General features: G+C 38.0%; 2 protein-coding genes and 1 long non-coding RNA gene across 3 annotated transcripts in view; 1 reads left to right on the top strand and 2 right to left on the bottom strand.

Moving 5' to 3' along the window:
- The window catches only part of LOC307155385 (basement membrane-specific heparan sulfate proteoglycan core protein-like), a 225,705-nt gene extending 212,911 nt beyond the window's left edge, over window positions 1–12,794 (top strand). Inside the window, exons 13-29 of the mRNA XM_079865981.1 lie at window positions 3,325–3,600; window positions 3,696–4,049; window positions 4,125–4,403; window positions 4,492–4,755; window positions 7,665–7,910; window positions 8,003–8,113; window positions 8,305–8,385; window positions 8,689–8,739; window positions 8,822–8,884; window positions 8,994–9,068; window positions 9,149–9,226; window positions 9,576–9,650; window positions 9,731–9,808; window positions 10,921–10,974; window positions 11,199–11,258; window positions 11,391–11,465; window positions 11,691–12,794. Coding sequence (XP_079722107.1) covers window positions 3,325–3,600; window positions 3,696–4,049; window positions 4,125–4,403; window positions 4,492–4,755; window positions 7,665–7,910; window positions 8,003–8,113; window positions 8,305–8,385; window positions 8,689–8,739; window positions 8,822–8,884; window positions 8,994–9,068; window positions 9,149–9,226; window positions 9,576–9,650; window positions 9,731–9,808; window positions 10,921–10,974; window positions 11,199–11,258; window positions 11,391–11,465; window positions 11,691–11,698 — 2,228 coding nt within the window. The 3' untranslated portion in view covers window positions 11,699–12,794. The remainder of the gene's footprint in view (window positions 1–3,324; window positions 3,601–3,695; window positions 4,050–4,124; window positions 4,404–4,491; window positions 4,756–7,664; window positions 7,911–8,002; window positions 8,114–8,304; window positions 8,386–8,688; window positions 8,740–8,821; window positions 8,885–8,993; window positions 9,069–9,148; window positions 9,227–9,575; window positions 9,651–9,730; window positions 9,809–10,920; window positions 10,975–11,198; window positions 11,259–11,390; window positions 11,466–11,690) is intronic.
- The window catches only part of LOC307156321 (immunoglobulin superfamily member 1-like), a gene marked incomplete at its 5' end in the record, with an annotated part of 516,462 nt that overhangs the window by 396,395 nt on the left and 97,868 nt on the right, over window positions 1–22,199 (bottom strand). The gene's annotated exons all lie outside the window — the stretch shown is intronic.
- Window positions 7,782–15,868, bottom strand: LOC307155432. Its single transcript, XR_013820510.1, has 3 exons — window positions 15,840–15,868; window positions 7,971–8,088; window positions 7,782–7,860 (listed from the first exon to the last, which is right to left on the bottom strand). It is a non-coding gene; the product is annotated as an uncharacterized lncRNA (long non-coding RNA).

The following is a 22,199-nucleotide window of genomic DNA, read 5'->3' as shown; positions in this document are numbered from 1 at the left end:
TTACCTTGTATGTATCTGATGTGTGGTTTCCAGCTTAATTTACTATCAATAGTTGTTCCCAAGAATTTAATTTGATACTATTTCTAAAGCAACACCATCAATACTTAATAATATTTCTTTATTTTCTTTATAATTACCAAACATCATGACCTTTTTATTTTTATTTTTAAAAATTATTTTATATATTTTTAGTTTTACTAATTCTTTATTTACTATCTTTATAAGTGTATTATAATTATCAGCACGAGGGTGTTGATAATTATATGTTCAGTCTCATACAACATCTTGTGAACACTTGAAGGCTTTGAAGGTAACTGAACATTGTATTGTAAATAAACAACAAACTTTTTTTCAAAACAAACGGTAATTTATTAATGTGCAATGAGTAAAAAAGTGCCAAGAACAAAGGGCAAAAGTTTAAGTACAATAAAAAAATATAAGAGTAATAGGCACAAGAAACACACAATATAAAACACAATATAAGTTAACTGTAATATAAAACATTGTCTAAGAAAATTAACTATTTACAAATAGTTAAAAAAGTGCACTGAATCAGTACGAAGGTGCAAATGTTCAGTCTTGCTCTCATACAACATCTTGTAAACATTAAGTTCTATTTAAGTACAATAAAAAAAATATAAGAGTAATAAACAAAAAATAACCATTTACAAATATTTACAAAAGTGCACTGAATCAGTACGAGGATGCAAATGTTCAGTCTTGCTCTCTGCTCTCATACAACATCTTGTGAACATTAAACATAACATCAGCCCTGCGCCCCTCTGGCACTCTTCGCAGGAGATCAGCCACTGTCTGGCCAAATCGGCTACACTCGTCGCTGGTGTCCTGCACCAGCTTTTCTTGAAGGTCCATGCGGCGTTCGTCCAGCTGCGTCATCTGCTTTATTAGCCAGTCATCCTGGTTCCTCTTCCGTTTAGACCCCACTCTGGACACAGGTGACTCGGCAAGGATTGAAGATGGTGGGCTACACACAGCAGGCACAGGTGGTGGTTGAGTAGACAAAGAGAATGGCCGTACAGGCGAGGTTGGTGGCTGGGGGGACACAGAGGATGACTCAGAAGATGAAGTGGATGGCATGGTGTCGGAATCAGAAGATGGTGAGGTCTGTTCCTGTTAAAGACAGAGCAGATTAGATTAGATTCAACTTTGTCACTGTGCAGAGTACCGGTACAAAGACAACGATGATTTGTTGGATGGTCTTTGTCTGTGCAGGTAATTACTGTGTGGTCTATGCAGTCTGATTTACGACCAGAGGTCTGGTATAAGATATGGAATTAGCAGCACCATGCAGCAAAGCAAAACAACATTTTCAGCATGTTATGTTACATTTTGTTTGCACAGACGTTACAGACTATACATGACGACATGCATTAATTTTGTTTGCACAGACGTTACAGACTAGACATGACGACATGCATTCGGACAACCTGTTAGCTAGCTAGCTTAGTAACGTTAGCACACACAAAAAGAGGTACAACAACAAACTTATATTTACCTTAGGTTCGAAATTCGACTCGGTTTCTCGGTGTTTGACATGGGGTGCCAGCCAGGACAGAAAGTGGTAAAATGCAGGCACCTTTTTGCCGCCTGGATCACCGCTTCTTGGCGCCAGCTTTTTGCGGAGACGGACAAATCTGTCTCGCAGGTTTTTCCACCGCTTCATGCAGTCGGTGACGTCCAAGCCAACATTTTGAGCAATCTCTTTCCATGAATTGTTTGCCATCTGGCAGTCTTTGTAGTGTGCTGAAGAGGAATTGTACAGATGGTCGTACTTTCGTACTTCCTCGATCAAACGTTCCTCAACTTGATCCATCGTTGAACACAAACAGTGCAGTGGTCACTTTAAAAATGGCGCTATAGCGGGAGGGGGAAACCGGAAAAACTACACTCCGGAAATGATGTATAATCTGACCAATCACAGCCCTTGTGGTCTGCGTCGCCTTGACGCGTAGTTACAATTTTTTGGAGGTGCACGTCGAGCTACGGCGGAGGGGTTCGCGTCGACGCAGAGGGGTCCGCGGAGGTACGCCGTCGACTCGACGCAGAAGCATAAAACAGGCTTAAGAGTGCGCGCGCGGCCGCGATCTTACCGGAGAAGTGCCCTTAGGACCCATATAAGGAAATTCCGCCCTATCTTACGTAAGACAGAGCCATACTCGAAAAAAACTTTCCGAAACTTGTGACAAACCGGAAGGAGTATTTTTGGAACAAAAATACTCCTTCAAACGTACAACTTAGTTTTTGAAACTTTGTCCATGTTTAGCATGGGAATCCAACTCTTTACCAGTGTAAAAAAACTCAGTATGCATGAAATAGCATTTCACCCCCCCTTTAAGTTTCATTATAAGTTTCATTCACAAATCATCCACAATCCCTCTCCAAACATGTTCAGATTCACCTGACATTTTTTGCGTCGCTCGAACCGTCTTCTAACTCCCGCTGTAATGATGTATAATTTCTCTAACTGTCCAATGACAGTGCGTGTTACATTTACAAGTGGGAGACGGTTTGGCGCTCCAATTGAGGCGAAAGCTGATTGGTTGCTCCCACGTGTGTACTGTCCAATGGCATTTTTTAACTCGATTGACAAATGGATAAAGACAAGCTTTTTGGCAAATAGAGAGAGAAAAGGTTTGCCAAATGCTTTTTTAAAAAGCGATTTAACATGTGCATTTAAAATGATTTATTAATGCATTTTTTCTTTTTATTATTTTATTAATCTACGTTTAAAAACATGAATTAAATAAACAATTTTAAATTTGTCTATTTATTCATACATTTTTCTTTTATTGATTTATGGTTTTATTAAAAACATGAATCAAATAAACAACTTTAAAAATGTATATTAATTTGTCCATTTAAAAGTGATTTATTTATATACATTTTTATGTTTGAAATATTAAATTGATAAATTGATTCTTCATTTTATTTGTAAGTGGCACTCCTGGTCCTCCATAGTTTTGTACCTGATTATGATTTACAGTTACTTAAATAATAGATTTAAGATGTATTTTATCTGACACTCACACAAAAGTTTCAACATTATCTCACCTGAAAATGAAAATGGTCACAATTTAATCTCGCATACCCTCTCTTTCTGCAAAATCTGTTTGTCTTTCTTCATTAGAACAAAACTGAACAATTTTTTTTTAATGTAGATCATATTCATATCTGTTTAATGCTACTATAAAATCCATATTTCAGCACTTATTCTCCTCTGTTGCAGACAAAAACTCAATGATTTGTGTAACGCAGTTGAACTCTGACTCTCGAGGATCTGAATCTGTTGTTGTTCTCCTGCAGATCTAAAGCCGAAGCCTGAACTCACATCAGATCCTGCAGGAGCTGCACTGACTGGAAACACAGTGACTTTGACCTGTCGCATGGATCCGTCCACTGGAAACTGGGACTCTTACTGGTACAATCACACACTGAACCCTGAGACAGAGAAGACAGAAGCAAACTACAGCCTGAAGATTGATTCAGTGTCTGATGGAGGCCAGTACAGGTGTAGAGCTGGAAGAGGGAAACCAGTCTATTACACACAATACAGTGATGCACTGTGGGTAAATGTTACAGGTGAGAGAGACTGTAGTGTGTGATGCAACAAATACAGATCAGAGACAATATCTACACAACTTCTGAAACTAATGCAATAATCTGTGTTTGTACAGTGAGTCCTAAAGCTGTGGTGACGGTACGACCTGATGAACGAGTGTTTAGAGGAGAAACAGTCACTCTCAGATGTGATATAAAGTGGGGAGGAGACACTGAGTGGACATACAGATGGGAAATAGAGGGAACCAACAACCAATATAAAAACACTGTCAATCGATGTACAGAACAAAACTGCTGCACCAGTGGAGCTGATAAACAGACACACAGAAATGCTGTCAGTCGGTGCTCAACACAAGAGTTGAACATCAGCAGTGTCGATCTCTTTCACAGTGGTAATTACAGCTGTAGAGGAGAGAGATCAGACTCACAGAAATCAAACATCAGTGATGCTGTTACACTGACTGTCTCAGGTGAGTGTGTGTTTGTTGTGATCAGCTTCTCCATCAGTTTCTCTACGGCTCTGTAACTCGTGATGTTTTGTTCAGCTGAAGCTCAGGCATCAGTGCGAGTGTCTCCACAGCCGTGGCTGACTGAAGGAGAATCAGTGACTCTGACCTGTGAGGTTTCAGGCTCCTCTAAAGGCTGGACGTTCAGCTGGTTCAGAGATCATGATCATCTGTCAGACAGCAGCAGAGGAGCTGGAGGATCTTACACTCTCAGTCCTGCTGCTCTACAGCACACAGGAGTTTATACGTGCAGAGCCGAGAGAGGACGACCAGCCTATTACACACACAACAGCAGCTCACACACACTGTGGATCACTGGTGAGGGTTTATGCTTGTGCTCATCCGGATCTGTGTTTCACTGCAGTCTCTGTGCTGTCAGTTTTGATGGAGATTTTCCTCTTTTCAGGAGTTTCTGCTTCAGTGTCTCTGGTCATCAAGCCCAGCAGAAGTCAACACTTCTCATCTGACTCTCTCTCTCTGAGCTGTGAGGATCAGAGTAACTCTGCTGGATGGACAGTGAGAAGATACACAGACAAAGACACACAAACTTGTGCAAATCAAACAGGATCTGGATGTGTAATGGACTCTCTCAGCACATCTGACACTGGAGTGTACTGGTGTGAGTCTGAATCTGGAGAGAAACGGCGTCCTCGAAACATCACTGTACATGGTGAGTCCGGTTTATAATTGAAACATTTGCACTCATTCTAATCTAAATTCGAACAAAAAGTCTACATACATTTTCATATTTTCTGTACAGCTGATACAGATTGACATTGTACATTTTGAATGCATTTTTCCACACGTATCTTTTTGATGTTAAATTAACCTGTCCTTAAATGTCACATAAAAGCAAAGCAATCAAGCACTTCACGTTCATCAAACAGTCTCTTCCCAAATAGGCAGATTAAACTGCAAAATTGACCTGATTTTATGCCAGTGGTTAAAAATCTGATAAACAACCAACAAACTCTCATGACAGTTTGTATCTATTTTACATTTTGGCAAATTGGTGGCTAATTGGTTGCTTTCGCTTTTTTGGATTTTATTTTGGTAAGGCATATGAAGACATGATAAGACATTCAAACCGATGCAATACTGTCAACAGAAAGTTTGCTACTCGCCCCTTCACACCCTCTCTAACAATCCACCATAGGAAATAATAAAGAGAGCAGAAGAGCTCATGTGACAGTGAATAACCAATAAGAAATAAAGAATTAATGTCACGGCAACCCAGCGCATCACTGTGTGCTCTAGATGCACGGTCGAGACTCGGGTACCTTAAATGAGTCCCTTCGCCTATTCCCCGATCTAGTTCCTCTTCTGGTGCACCAGGCAAGGGCTACTTCAGCTAATAAGCCTTGGTGACCTGAGGATCACAGTGAGGGCTTCCCCGACGAGACCACCTGCTCTGGTCCCTCACTCCTCTATTGCATCGCAAGCATGCTGAGACTGCGTTTGTGGGTGGTTTATGTTCTCTCATGAGAGCATGACCACGTCGGCATGTTGTTCGTCTTACCTTTCTCATAAAGGTTTAAGCGCTCAGTGTGTGTGTTGTCAAGTTTGACAGTCATGATCACTGTCTCATATGCCTTCCGGATGGGATTACTGGTCCTTCTCATGGGGGACCTAGTGTTTTATTCGAGGCTCCAGGGGAGGATCAGATGTTGCTCGCTGTATCAGAGAGAGGGATGTTATGCTTTGGAAATGAAGATTATGCTGAGCTTCCCATTGTAATGGTGTGTGTGCTCATGCTGAATCAGATTCAGAGTTGCCAGCCATGCTTTCCTGGGCTGTAGTGCAAGGGACCCGTTCTAAGTGTCGGCTTGCTACGCCACTCCTGCCCGCTGGGCCGGATATGTGCGTTTATTTGCTCCAGTAGAGATACCCAGAAATGGCTAACCCTGTTGAGTTCCTCCGTCACCTCCGGCAGTCAGACGTGGTGGAGAGTCTGATGCCAGGCCTAACACCCGAATGCATTGTGGAACCTGTGTTAGGCTGGGTGTCCATATGTAGTGATCCCTGCGGCGATCCCGTATGTGTATTCGGTTAGTCCACTTTAGACATTCTACAAACTATAAGTAACTTTTCAACTACGCCAACTAACTCTCATTAGAGTATTAGTTGGCTGTAGTGGACTGTAAGTAGACTGTTAGGTTATGGTTAGGTGTTAGGGTTCGGTTTAGGAGAATAAGTTGACTTATAGTTGCCAAGTTACTTATAGTCTGTAGAATGTCTGTTGGGGGACCAACAAAAAGTGTTAGCAAATACTAAGCAGACAGTCTACTAATCCTCTAATGACAGTTAGTTGACATGTAGCTGCAAAGTTACTTAGTTAGTAGAAGTTTTACCGTGTATTCTTCGACGGTACGGCTACCCACTTCGGCTAGCCCGTGTCTTTCCCTCGATAGAGTCCACTCCGCCGTCTCTGCTGGTGTTCTTTCCCCCTAGGATTAGGCTGGAACCACCCCAGAGACTGCCATATGTTGCACTACCCTGCTTGGCTAGTCCATATGTGTAACTCCCACATTTCACCTTCCTCCGGGCAGGATGGTTTCTGCAGCGTTCGCATTATCCAATAGTCACACTGAGTGGGTCTTGCGGAACAGCAGTGACTGACCCTCTCTGCTTGAGCCCTGATCTCATGCTCCAACATTTGGGCACGGACCAGAAGACTCGAGCAGAGCGCTGGAAGGGCCAGCGAAAGTGACGTGTTGGTAGATATCCCCAATTCGTCAGCCAGTTCTGACGGATAAGGGAACGTGACCGACTGAAAGTGAATCTCGTTTATGTATGTAACCCTCGTTCCCTGAAGGAGAGAATGGAGACGTATGTCCTGTCACCACGGTTGCTGTACCTCCGCTGTGCAGTCGTCACTAAACTCGGCTCCTCAGCGGAAAAACAAAGATGCAACACACCTGCTGCTCATTATTAGGGATGCACCGACATTTCGGCTGCCGTAAATTATCGGCCAAAAATGGCATTTTCGTTTTTGGGCCGAAAGAGAAAAAAGGCCGAAAATATGCCGCCCCGCCCCTCCCCTCTGTGTTCAGCAATCAGGTTTCACTCTGGCTCAGCATGTTTGGTGAGTTTGCGAGCGGCTTCACTTCGGAAGATGCACAATTTCGAAGCGTGTTCCGCTGTGTGCGTGCGCTGTGCTCTCTGGTCTGTGTTCGCAGTGTGTTCTGCAACCCCCATGTGTGTGTGTGTTGCACGCTCTGCTCAGTCACTCATGGCCCAAACGCATGCACCGTTCATATTCACCGGAAAGGCAAAGTCCGCTAAAAATGTGGCGACATGAAATTTCTCTGGACTTGTTTCTGTTTCTGATTCCACATATATCTCCATTCCCTTCTTCAGGGAACGAAGGTTACATACATAACTGAGACGTTTTCTCATGAGATCAGATTAGACTACACGACACTAGTATAAAAAAGCATGAGAGAGTCTAACTTTCAATTTAGAAGTGTCGCCATTAAAAAAGCTTGAGAGGTATAAAGTACAATTCATAATATAAAATGTTTTTCTTATGTATTCTTAATATTTACAGTATTAAACACACTTTTCTTGTGTTTGTAGATGGTGAGGTGATTCTGGCGAGTTCTGTTGATCCTGTGATTGAGGGAAAGACTCTGACTCTACACTGTTTACATCGATCTACAAACTCCTCGATCCTCAGCGCTGATTTCTATAAAGACGGATCACTGATCCAGAATCAGACGACAGGAGAGATGAGCATCACTACTGTCTCAAAGTCACATGAGGGTTTCTACTACTGTAAAACAGAGAGAGGACCGTCACTCCACAGCTGGATCTCAGTCAGAGGTCAGTGACGATCAGTGATGATATTATTGTAATATGATCATACAGGATCACGTCACTCACGGACAGATCTGTGTGTTTGTCATGTTCTTCAGTCTCAACAGCTTCATCTTCTCTTCTGGTCATTGGTGTGTCTGTAGGATTGAGTGTTTGCTTGTTGTTCTTCATCTCACTGGTTCTGCTGTGGAGACACAAACACAAGAAAGGTGTGGAGCAGTTCATCACATGTTATGAATTATTAAACCACATGAACATCAACAAATGGAAGATACAGTTTCTGAAGCCTAGATAGTCACTGCATGTTTATTAATAAATGAGCAGTTAATGCATGTAATCAGATTATATGTGAGTGACAAAACTCTTACAGTGACCATAATGATCTCTGTCTCTATTGTAGATCAGCACTGTAACATTCAACAGACATCAGTCCCGAATCCATCTGGAGAATCTCAAGCGTTAAACTCTCCTCTGCAGTCTGGTCAGACGCAATAACAAATGATTTAGGGATAGTTCACACACAAAAATGAATTCTGCCATCATTTACTTTTATGTCATTACAAACCTGTATGATTTTCATGCTGTTGAACACAAAAGAAGATGTTTTGAAAAATGTCTGTTTTTCCCGTGCATTAAAAGTGGTCCGATGTTGCTTGGAGAAAGAACATTCATCAAAATATCTTTTTGAACTATCCCTTTAAGCTTTATGTATTTTTTTTTTTTTTAAATGTTTTGTTCAAGACTGATTTTACCTTTTGTCTTCAAAATGTTTGCTGTCAAGCAGATTCTGATCACATTTATGATGATGTGATGCCAGCGAATAAGAGAGACAAAGGTGGAGTATTAAACTTTATATAAACACTTATAATTTAAAATCAACAAATATCATTCATGTCGGCTTGACTTGTTTGTTTTAGAGCCGCTGGAAGACGTCACATATTCAGAGGTCACTGTTAAGAAAAACAAATTTGTGGATAAAGGTTAAAAACCTTCTTCAATAGAGTCATTAACCAATAACATTGACAGTGTCTGTTTTTATTTTGCATAAAATATGAATAAATATTTTCATGAATTAACTTTTTTTTTTAGACGATACCATGGCAAAGTCAAATAATGTGATGTACTCAGAAGTGAGAACAAAAGTAAAGAAAAGCAAAATCAAAGGTGAGATCCTGTTTTTCCTGAAGTACGGCATATTTCCAGCATGTTCTGAATAATCTGATTTATTTCCTGTTCTGTATTAGATATTAATACTGCAGGACCCAGTGATTTGACTTACGCACAGATCAATATACAGGACAAAAAGAAAGGCAAGGGCAAAGGTAAACTCTCAACAAACTGCATCTAAACACAACTGTCTGAATGAATCATCACATTTAACTAGATATAATATATAATGCCTCTATGTTATCAGGAAAAGAGAACCATTTACAATCATTAACAGAACTGATAAAGACCTTCATTTTGGAAATGTAACAACAGTCTCAACAATCACACATTTACTGTAGTGAATAAGACTGATAATAAGAGTCAGATAATCGAGCTGGTGTTCCTCATGACAGGCGCTGGACTTGCTGATGTTCTGATTGAAATGAAATCTAAGGAGAATCAAAGAGGATTATATTGCATAAAATATGAATAAATATTTTCATGAATTAACTATTTTTCTAGACGATACCATGGCAGAGTCAAATAATGTGATGTACTCAGAAGTCGGAGGAAAAGTAAAGAAAAGCAAAAGCAAAGGTGAGATCCTGTTTTTCCTGAAGTACAGCATATTTCCAGCATGTTCTGAATAATCTGATTTATTTTCTGTTCTGTATTAGATATTAATACTGCAGGACCCAGCGATTTGACTTACACACAGATCAATATACAGGACAAGAAGAAAGGCAAGAGCAAAAGTAAACTCTCAACAAACTGTATGTAAACTCAACTGTCTGAGTGAATCATCACATTTAAAGCTGCAGTCCGTAGCTTTTTTGGGTTAAAAAATATCCAAAATACATTTTTGAGCAAGTACATAACCAGCCAGTGTTCAAAACTCTCTGCTCGCCTTAGCTCGATTCAGAATGTTAAGCTTGTAATAGTGTTTTTAACTCCAGTGGTTCTGGTGGATTTCCGCGGGAAATTCGAGCATGTCTTTGCGTCATTACGTCACATCTGATCACATAAAGAAGAGTCTCGGCTAGTAGGCTATATTGTGTGTGAGGATGCTGGAGGAGGAGATTTATAGCCTTTTCTCACAGCACTTGATATATAATTAAACTTATCAATTTGATGACGGATCCAGAAAGGTTCAAACGACAATCACCAGTGACAACTAGAGATTCACCCGTTGTAAAACGCGAAAGACTTCGGAGAAAAAAAGAGACTGCAACCGGCCCATGCGAAAACAAGGACAAATATCGGAAGGGCATTAAATGTAGTCACGCAATGCTGATATTAACATTAACAATTTGAGAACAAAGTATAATTTGCACAGTTTGACATGATATGATAAGCGATCGTTAGATTTAATCGGCGCGATTTACTGCAATGCTTTTTTCCCCTTAACATTAGTTGGTCAGAACAAAAGTGGATTTTACTTGCTTGTTCAGACGTGGTTCAGATGTTGGTCATACTTCCAAAAAAGTAGAATCTGTGATTGCGAATGACAGTATCCACACCGGCGCGGTGATTGACAGCCGCATATTCTCCTCAAAACATTGGATTCATCCGCGCTGTGCCATGCCGAGGCACAACGCACGTAAAGTTGATAATTCCACGAATAATTGCAATTGCAGATTTCGAACAGAGATAGAGACAAAGAGAAAAAACTGCAGACTGCAGCTTTAACTAGATATAATATATAATGCTTCTATATTATCAGGCAAAGATAAATATTTACTATCATTAACAGAACTGATAAAGACCTTCATTTTGGAAATGTAACAACAGTCTCAACAATCACACATTTACTGTAATGAATAAGACTGATAATAAGAGTCAGATAATCTGGTGTTCTTCACGACAGGCGCTGGACTTGCTGATGTTCTGATTGAAATGAAATCCAAGGAGAATCAAAGAGGTAATGAAGAGATGCTCTGAAATATTGTCTTTAACAGGCTACAGATCATGTGAAAATAAAATATATAAAATAATATACAATATTTAAACAGCACCTGCTAATAAACGTTCATTGTGGTTCGAGAGGTTCTGTTCTCTCTTGATATAATCATGGATTATCAGTTATTATTGTAGTTGCAGATGTAAAGCGTGTGTTTATTCTCTGTTTCTCTTGTTCACTGTCAGGGAAGAGCAGCGAGTCTGGAGACACTTTATACTCTGAACTGAAGAACAACACAGATAGAGGTGAGAGAAACAGAGTCAAGCTTCATCACTGTTAAAGTTGAACTATTAAACATCAACAGATCAGAATGATTCATAAAGTCATGTGGATTATTGAGGAAGTGTGAAAATCTCATCAACATCTGTGTTCTTCAGGAGCTGATGCTGGAGTCGGTGATGCAACGTATGCTCAAGTTTTAAGGAAGAAAGCTCACAAAACCAATAAAACACGTAAGATTTTTCTTACAAGGATTTTACAGTCACTGACAAGAAGTTCACAATTGCACTTTCATGTAGAATATAAATCTGGTTTTAGTGATTCCGTTCAGTTATTTATGAGGATCAGGTTCATTGTGATCTTAAAATTGTAAATCATCAACAGCATGAGCTCAAATCAGAGCTTTTTATCGTCCACATTACCTGGATAATTCATCAAACTGCGTTCTCTTTTTAAAGGTCACTGAGAGCAGTGAAGAAAACAGACGGCAAGAGAAAAACACCAGCAGAAGAAATCTCAGAGTCAACTGCTCATGCCTGAATGAAAGAGAATTGCACTATATTATCTGCACACATATTATATAAGCAAATGTAAAACATTTTCTCTAGTGATGCCATTTTCTCAATTTTTGATGGCAGTCTTACATTCGATTGTTTTGTACATATTTTTCATCTCAGAAATATAGCCAGATTGTGCACTATGCAAATTGTTTCTCGTATAGATTACTGTAACACCTTTTTAGCCAACGTTTCTAAATCCACATTTAATAAGCTCCAGTACAAAACTCTTCCGCCAGGATCCGGACTGGGACCAGGACATGCAACCGCATTACTCCTGTTTTGGCTCTCGCTCAGGTTCAGTGTTGTTTTAAAATGATGATGCTGGCATTACATGGCTTGGCTCATTATTTATCTGCACTGTTAACCCCTTACACCCCGAATCACAGACTCCTCACGGTCTAATTCGTTCACCACTCAGACCTACGACATCTTTAAAGCTCAACTCAAGACATATTTTTTTTAAACTAGCATTTTTTGATCTTCAAAACAAAGTCCAATAGAAGAGAGCGTATCTCAGGGAAACGTGTAGAGTTAAGGTGCTCTATAGAGTTTGTAATAGTCCATCAAAGAAGATTTTAGGATGACCATGGCACTCTTTCAAATTAAAAAGCCTTGATTCCGAAAGCCTATTATGGACTTTTAATTTGAAAGAGTGCCATAGCCATCGTAAAGTTTTTGTTGATAGCATTTGTTGATTTTGACTTTTATTTTGTATTTATTGTGCAGTGTGTTACTTTTTTTCTGTACAGCGCTTTGAGAAGCTGCTTTTAAAGTCGCTCTATAAAATAGTTCATTATTATTACAATTGGCCATTTATGTTTAACACGTTACCTGTCTTCTCTAATAGGGCCTGTTTTTGCAAAGACAATAATATTTTTCTTAATCCTTCATAAATGCTGTTCTTTCATTCTTTCTTTTATTTGTTTCATACTTTTTTCTTTTTTTTTTTGCTGCAGTTAATTAATGAAGTGTGTTTTTTTGCTGCAGTTAATGACGTGTTATTTTGCTGCAGTTAATGAAGTGTGTTTTTTTGCTGCAGTTAATTAATGAAGTGATTTTTTTTTTGCTGCATTTAATTAATGAAGTGAATTTTTTTTGCTGCAGTTAATTAATGAAGTGATTTTTTTTTGCTGCATTTAATTAATGAAGTGAATTTTTTTTGCTGCAGTTAATTAATGAAGTGTTTTTTTTTTATTTGTTTCATACTTTTTTCTTTTTTTGCTGCAGTTAATTAATGGTGATTTTTTTTTGCTGCATTTAATTAATGAAGTGATTTTTTTTGCTGCATTTAATTAATGAAGTGTTTTTTTTTTGCTGCAGTTAATTAATGAAGTGTTTTTTTTTTTTGCTGCAGTTAATGAAGTGTTTTTTTTTTTGCTGCAGTTAATGAAGTGATTTTTTTTGCTGCAGTTAATGAAGTGATTTTTTTTGCTGCAGTTAATGAAGTGATTTTTTTTTGCTGCAGTTAATTAATTAAGTGTTTTTTTTGCTGCAGTTAATGAAGTGATTTTTTTTGCTGCAGTTAATTAATTAAGTGTTTTTTTGCTGCAGTTAATGAAGTGATTTTTTTTGCTGCAGTTAATTAATGAAGTGTTTTTTTTTTATTTGTTTCATACTTTTTTCTTTTTTTGCTGCAGTTAATTAATGGTGATTTTTTTTTGCTGCATTTAATTAATGAAGTGATTTTTTTTGCTGCATTTAATTAATGAAGTGTTTTTTTTTTGCTGCAGTTAATTAATGAAGTGTTTTTTTTTTTGCTGCAGTTAATTAATGAAGTGTTTTTTTTTTTTGCTGCAGTTAATGAAGTGATTTTTTTTTTGCTGCAGTTAATGAAGTGATTTTTTTTGCTGCAGTTAATGAAGTGATTTTTTTTTTGCTGCAGTTAATTAATGAAGTGTTTTTTTGCTGCAGTTAATTAATGAAGTGATTTTTTTTGCTGCAGTTAATGAAGTGATTTTTTTTTGCTGCAGTTAATTAATTAAGTGTTTTTTTGCTGCAGTTAATGAAGTGATTTTTTTTGCTGCAGTTAATTAATTAAGTGTTTTTTTGCTGCAGTTAATGAAGTGATTTTTTTTGCTGCAGTTAATTAATGAAGTGTTTTTTTTTTGCTGCAGTTAATGAAGTGATTTTTTTTGCTGCAGTTAATTAATTAAGTGTTTTTTGCTGCAGTTGATGAAGTGATTTTTTTTTTTTTTGCTGCAGTTAATTAATTAAGTGTTTTTTTTGCTGCAGTTAATGAAGTGATTTTTTTGCTGCAGTTAATGAAGTGATTTTTTTTGCTGCAGTTAATGAAGTGATTTTTTTTGCTGCAGTTAATGAAGTGATTTTTTTTTGCTGCAGTTAATTAATGAAGTGTTTTTTTGCTGCAGTTAATTAATGAAGTGTTTTTTTTTTTTGCTGCAGTTAATTGTGATTTTTTTTTGTTTTGTTTTTTGCTGCAGTTAATTAATGAAGTGAGAAATAAAGATATACATATGATTATCTTTACGAGTTTTTCACATTTGTTAAAATTTTGAAAATTTGACTTAGATTGTTGTTATTCTTATGAACAAAAACAATGACCATATTTTAAAAGTCAGTGTGTTTTCTGGGACTAAACTGTATAAAAACAGATACTACTAAAAAATCATTGAAATCTTGTTTTTATTTTACTTTGCAGTGCATTATAAACTCACAGTCAACAGGATGTTGTCAATAAAATAATATTCCATTCTTGAGGATATTTGGCATCTTTAACATCCAATCAGCAAACTATTCGAGCCATTAAATGAATCATCAGATTCTGCTAGACGAGGAAACCATGGATGTTTCGTTTGTTGCTTTTAAAGTTCTTTAATTCCAGGAGAGAAAAGTAGGACAGAGGAGAAAATAAACTTCTTTTGCTATATAGTGTATTGAGGGTAAAATGCATTTTTTGGAGTTTATTTTTTTATGCATTGTAAATTCAGTGTAAAGAGGAGAAAGGTTCATTATCTCACTGTCTGTGGGAATTTACTGGATAAGGATTTATGTGTATTCATAAAAGTTATTTGATTTTATTATTTTTCATGACTTGCCTTGCTTCATGACTCATGACTATTAAAAAAAACTGACTTTTATAAATGAGCCACCTCATATACCCAGTTGTTGAAGGGGTAAAAAAAAAAAAATTGCCAATAAGAAATATTTAGATTTCTAATTGGTTTTCAATTATTTTAATGCTTGTTCTGTTATTTAAATCATTTTAAGTCATCTGGAGGCCCTCTTCGAAGTGTGCTGAGGACCCCTAGTGGACAGCATGGTTAAGAAGCACTGGACCACATGTGGAAAGACAAGAGTCCTGATCAAACACATGCTGGAAGAAATGCCATCATGCCTCACTTAAAAAAGACATGTAAAAGGAAAACAGCTGGCTTGATCTTGCTTTTCAGTGGACCATAAACACAGGTTCAGAAAAGTATCCTCAGCCTGACTGCCGTTCAGTTAATTCCATTCCTTTGTGGATTGTGCAGTCCTGTTTTATTTTGTTGTGTCTCATTTAGCGTTGTACTAGAGTGGCACTTACAGTGCACACGAGATATACAAGCAACTCATGGCCTTTGTGTTGCATGTTCATTTTTTTATGCTTCCTTGTTCGTTCAACCTCACTTTATTTTTTCGCAAACATTATTTTGCTTTGTTTCAGTATGATAAAGAGACATCCACTCTTGTATTGTGTGTTTGTTCATTTTGAGGGTAAAGCAATGAAGGGAGGGGTGTGTTTGTGAGTTGATTTCAGATATCATCAGCGTTGAACAACGATTCTGTGAAATTGCTTCTATTGCTTTTCAGTTGTTCAAAACTGTGTTGACAGTGTGTATCATTATGCAAGTAATTTCTGCGTATAAATAGCACAACAAATACATTGCATGCAATAGATACGCAGTACTAGGAGATTGTGTTGGTCATGCACCATCCGCTGCTCACAACAGTGGAGGAATATTTTTATCCCAAAGCCGGAGACTAAATACAAGTGAGGACTGCATGTTGAAAAATGAAAAAACTTTTTAATATTATGGGATTAAATACCTTTTGACATAAAACAACAAGTAGCCGGTGTTGGATTACATATTTTATTAAATGTTTAATTTAGTTTCCAATATAGACTGAGAAAGTTTAGCAGCGGTTATGATGAGTATATCAAGAGATTCCTTCCAGTGTTGTTCTCTAAATGAGTCAATTCCTGAGACTCTCACCCTCACCCTTTGTCCTGCCCAGTAAGCTCAATGTACAGCTGTGCTTTTGTCTCTGTGATCATGTGAAGGTATGGGTGATACCGTCAGGCTGATTGGATCATTTGAATAATAGTTTTATGCTGATTAGTTCTGTCTCTCTTGAGCAAGCCGGATAACCTGCCAAACTGGTTTTGACTTGATTGATCATATCATGCCTATGCTTTGTCTTGATTGATCTCCACCTTCAAAAGTCCCTCCTCCTAAAATGCCTATAAGACACCATGTAAATTTATATACTTTAGATTATGTTGGATTCCTGCAGCCACGTACAGCTGAGTTCTCAATAAAGAATAACTTCTGTTGAACGCGATCCCAACTGTCTCCTGGTCTCTGCTTCGATGAAAGAAAACTTTACAACACCGGTCAGTCTCTATCTATCATGAATTGCTGTCTCTGCTTTGGTGTGACACTGCAACTCTATTCTTTTCCCTCAATTTGGTCTGGAGAAATGTCTGAAGGCCTGCTGTGCTGTTTCTGTTGGACTCTGCATGGCTCTCTGTTGAAGAGCACACATCAAGAAAAGAAAACACTTCTTGAAACATGGTAAAGAAAGGGACATTTTTTCCTGAAGCTATCTTGTAGAGTAAATCAGTGCCGTTACATCATTTCTATCTACAATATCCAAAGAATACAACCACCAAGCAGTGAAATAATACTTAGAGCAGTTGGGTAAAATATTTGTTACTGCTTCTCTTTCCAGGTTAGTCTTCAAAATAACACTGTATTGCTTATTACAGTTTCCACAGCTTTCACGAATCTAAACCTAGTGCACACTGACATGCACAACAAAACGCTACCAAACATGGCTCAGTTATAATATGCAAAACAGTGAAAACACTGTGACATTAAAACACAATCAAACGTTTTGCAGTGTTCATGTTCATGCATTAATATGAACAGGGCATCTGTCCTCTGGCCATTCCATAAATGTTTGACAAACAGCCGAACCATCAATGCAGAGCAGTGTCGACTCCTCAGAAACCTACAGTTGATCCTTCAGCTTGTGATGGAGGACATGAAGGACCGAGACCCTGCAGAGACCTTCATATGATCAGACGTGATGGACCAACTCATGTTTAGTTATGCACTTCAGAACCAACAGAGAGTGTTGAGTTCATATCTAGACTAAGAAGAGTTTTGATTTGTGCATTTTGTGGTCCCTACATTAATATTATCAACCATGTTTTTAACATGAGAGTGGGCACAATCATTTTGTAACTTGAATGTGCAAGGCTTCCAGTGTCATTCACCTCCAGTTATTTTAGCTGTACAACAACAGTTCATTATGCTGCAAACTTTTACTTGGTAGCATATTATGTTAAACTATTATCATAAACACACTGGACTGTTGCACAAAATGTTATGTAATGTATGGCACATTGTTATTCTTAGTTATTTTACATATTTTTCCCAAAGCATCTTGACCAGCATCGTCTGGAGAAATGTTCCAACAACAGCAGCGCAGCGCTCCTAACTTGCCAGTCACGGGCCGATCTCGCGGCACTGTTATAGGAGATCCAGACTCTGGAGATCCAGTGAAGAAATCCATTGAATTCGCCTCAGAATTAATAACACCATCGCTGCGAGATCCAGTGAGAAACAGAGTTCGGGCGCAGAGTTCTCTGTTCTAAACCATAGATATCAGATCAAACAGCGCTGACGTGGAAACCAGGAGAAACACTTACAGAAGGCTTTCAGTCCACGAATCAGCAACATTCACCATGGATTTAGGCTAATGTAGTAACTCTAACCATATGGTATTGTGACAGAAATAGTCAAACGCTTACAAGTACTACACATCTTTTTCCAGCACTTCAAAACTATAATATCATACAACCCCAAATCAGAAAAAGTTGGGACACTGTACAAATTGTGAATAAAAACAGAATGCAATGATGTGGAAGTTTCAAATTTCAATATATTATTCAAAATACAACATAGATGACATATCAAATGTTTAAACTGAGAAAATGTATCATTTTAAGGGAGAAATAAGTTGATTTTAAATTTCATGGCATCAACACATCTCAAAAAAGTTGGGACAAGGCCATGTTTACCACTGTGTGGCATCCCCTCTTCTTTTTATAACAGTCTGCAAACGTCTGGGGACTGAGGAGACAAGTTGCTCAAGTTTAGGAATAGGAATGTTGTCCCATTCTTGTCTAATACAGGCTTCTAGTTGCTCAACTGTCTTAGGTCTTCTTTGCCGCATCTTCCTCTTTATGATGCACCAAATGTTTTCTATGGGTGAAAGATCTGGACTGCAGGCTGGCCATTTCAGTACCCGGATCCTTCTTCTACGCAGCCATGATATTGTAATTGATGCAGTATATGGTCTGGCATTGTCATGTTGGAAAATGCAAGGTCTTCCCTGAAAGAGACGACGTCTGGATGGGAGCATATGTTGTTCTAGAACTTGGATATACCTTTCAGCATTGATGGTGCCTTTCCAGATGTGTAAGCTGCCCATGCCACACGGACTCATGCAACCCCATACCATCAGAGATGCAGGCTTCTGAACTGAGCGCTGATAACAACTTGGGTTGTCCTTGTCCTCTTTAGTCTGGATGACATGGCGTCCCAGTTTTCCAAAAAGAACTTCAAATTTTGATTCGTCTGACCACAGAACAGTTTTCTACAGTCCATTTTTAATGAGCCTTGGCCCAGAGAAAACGCCTGCGCTTCTGGATCCTGTTTAGATATGGCTTCTTTTTAGACCTATAGAGTTTTAGCTGGCAACGGCGAATGGCACGGTGGATTGTGTTCACCGACAATGTTTTCTGGAAGTATTCCTGAGCCCATGCTGTGATTTCCATTACAGTAGCATTCCTGTATGTGATGCAGTGCCGTCTAAGAGCCGAAGATCACGGGCATCCAGTATGGTTTTCCGGCCTTGACCCTTACGCACAGAGATTGTTCCAGATTCTCTGAATCTTTGGATGATATTATGCTCTGTAGATGATGATAACTTCAAACTCTTTGCAATTTTTCTCTGAGAAACTCCTTTCTGATATTGCTCCACTATTTTTCGCCACAGCATTGGGGGAATTGGTGATCCTCTGCCCATCTTGACTTCTCTGAGAGGCTCTTTTTATACCCAATCATGTTGCCAATTGACCTAATAAGTTGCAAATTGGTCCTCCAGCTGTTCCTTATATGTACATTTAACTTTTCCGGCCTCTTATTGCTACCTGTCCCAACTTTTTTTGAATGTGTAGCTCTCATGAAATCCAAAATGAGCCAATATTTGGCATGACATTTCAAAATGTCTCACTTTCAACATTTGATATGTTATCTATATTCTATTGTGAATAAAATATAAGTTTATGAGATTTGTAAATTATTCCATTCCTTTTTTACTCACAATTTGTACAGTGTCCCAACTTTTTCTGATTTGGGGTTGTATATAAATGTTATTTTTAATGTGATGACCAAGACATTTTTTGTTCATCCTTCAAAGATTGTCCTAAAAAAAAAAAAAAAAAAGATGTAGGAAAACTCTTTTTTAAAAAAGTTTATTTAAAAAAAAAAAAAAAAAAAAAAAAATTACCATTGTAAACAATACCTATAATAGCTTACTGGCTATTTTGACTCCCTAATATAATTTTTCTCACTCGTTTTGCTTTTTAATTAATATTAAGACATTATGAATGATAATAATTAAAGTTAATTTCATCTACACCCTAAATTAAGCTTAGTGCTTTATTGTCAGCCCCAGTGCTACCTTTCTGTAGAGCTCAGTGGCTCAGGTGCCGCTGTCCTCAGATGTTAGTCTGGAGCCCTGTGAACTTAAATGAAAACTGCACATTGTAATATCTGTACGTTAAGTCTATTTATTATTAAAGAATTTGTCACTATTACAGTTATTTTGTGGGAAATTTGAATAATTGCATTGCAAGCTGATTTAAGGTGTGCCCCTTAATTGTCTGCTTGCGCTCCTAAAATGTTCAGTCAGGGGCTACAGATCTCCTAGTAAAAAAAGTTAGTCTGGAGCCCTGTCCTTGATCAGAATCAGCCTCTCTCAGTCAAGCAAAATGCAGACTAAACATTTAATCACATTCAAAAATCAGACAACAAAATAAAAAATAATTATTATGGAAAATATATATATCACATTAGGCTCGTGTATATCATGTGTATGTGTCGTATTGCGTGTTATCTCTGTTATTAACTCTGGGCTTTTAGCTCTTACATTAACATTATTCAACATGAAATAAACCATTGTTTCAATGGTTAATACATACATACAGTAACATGTACATGCTTTACATCTGGGCTTTTCAGTGCTATTGAACATTAATCAAAACAAGAAAACTTTTTAAATGAACACATTATATTCTTAACCTGTTCAATTTACTTGTTCAATTTCAAAGAGAGCAAAAGTTCAGGATTCTACCCGCGATCAAAATCAGCCTAACATAAGAAAAAGGACAACTGAAACACGTGGGCTACAACACAAGAGGATAGAATGACGATCGCTAACATACAGCTAAACAAAACAGAGGTTAGCTATGTTAGCAATTTCTCAAACTCTCAAAACAGCAAAGTTCTCGACACATCTCGCTTAAATGTAAGTGCACTCATCATAAAATACACATACAAGTTACCATGTGCACTGAAACTGAAGTTTTAACAGGTACATCTCAAGTTTGCATTGCTCTGATGTGAACACATACCTCTCTCAGTCAAGTAGAATGCAGACTGAGAAAATAACGCGAAAATTCAGTATGACCATCACTCTAGCTCCTATCCAATAGAGGGCGCACTTACACAACACATAACTCTCCCAATACCTATAAGCTACCATGACATGACTGAACAATACAATATTTTGGTGAAATAAACTCACAAACAATAGAATATAGAAAATGAAAGGTTGCAGAAATATTTGTCATTCTTTGACCTGTTACACATGCATTACACAGTATAAAACCTTGATATTCTCTAACCTCTGGTTGCTTCTTTCTCCTGGGTTAAAGCCTCAAATGCCTCTTCTTGCTCCTCAATGATCTGTGGACTGAAGTTGAGGAAGAAGCATCAGTCTTGGTTTTCTGGATGGAAGAGTAATCGTCCTGCTCAGAAGAAGAGGACATGTGTGGCAGACAGAATGACTGCATTCAGCCAGTAATGCGGTGCAGAGATCGAAACCTCCATTTGTGTGAAGAGTTGAGGAGCTTGCTGCCGTCAGCAGGAGCTTTAGAGGACGAGTCCATCACATCAACTGAAGAAGACCGAGCAAACTTAAACCTCTTCTTGTTTTTTGGTCTTTTTAAGCATGTTCTACCTAATTAATGTCGCTCACCACTTTTTAGAGAGATAAGCATCAATCAGAATGAATACTTTATGCATTAATATTTATACTTGGCAATCTGTTAATTAGTGGACATCAGGGCTAGTTGTCACAGTGGAAGTGGAAGTTTTTCTCTGCCAGTGGTTATAAAACTTTTTTTGTGAATGTGTGTATATATATCAAATTCAAATAAGGACTTTTTTTTTTTTTTTTTTTTTTTTTTTGGTAATGTGTTTGATAACAAGCTAAAACAATAAAAACACATTGGAAATGCAAAAGCAAGAGTCACCAACACATGGACGAATGTGTTTTTACAGGACAAAGGTATTGTTTCCCCCATAAATGTAAGGTCGGGGCAGGTTGTCACACAGGCGTCCTAGTGATGCTGTGTCCGTCAGTCCTTCTGAGGCTTGTGGGCTGTTCATCCTCAGCATTAAACGCTAGACAGTCTAAGTCTACATGGCATCACACATGTTCCTGCCCCCACAGTTTCAGCACCAACATACTATAACACTTACTTTTGGAAAAATGCATTAATGCAATACAGTGAATGACACTCGTCTGTGGTCTCCCAGTGGCTGACATTACTGGCAGTTTAGTGTTATTAATTTACACCAAAACAAAAGATAACATTTATGCCTTGATGTCCCGAACATTAATTTTGTATTACATTTAATAATAAACTCAGATAAGCTCAGAGCCGACTCGTTTTCTGTACGTTTATTTTTCATGAATTGAATGTGTGCAAAGGATTGTGGGTGATTAAAGGACGCGAAGGATACACTTGATGAATCCTTCAAAATAATCGGTTAAATTGAGACGTCCTCTGATAGTTTGCTGGATGTTAAAAGCGTTAAATGTTCT

This window comes from Squalius cephalus (genome assembly GCF_949319135.1).
Source record: "Squalius cephalus genome assembly, chromosome: 3".
NCBI lineage: Eukaryota > Metazoa > Chordata > Actinopteri > Cypriniformes > Leuciscidae > Squalius > Squalius cephalus.
The sequence above is the reverse complement of the archived record's forward strand: the minus strand, read 5'-3'. Positions and strand labels throughout refer to the sequence as shown.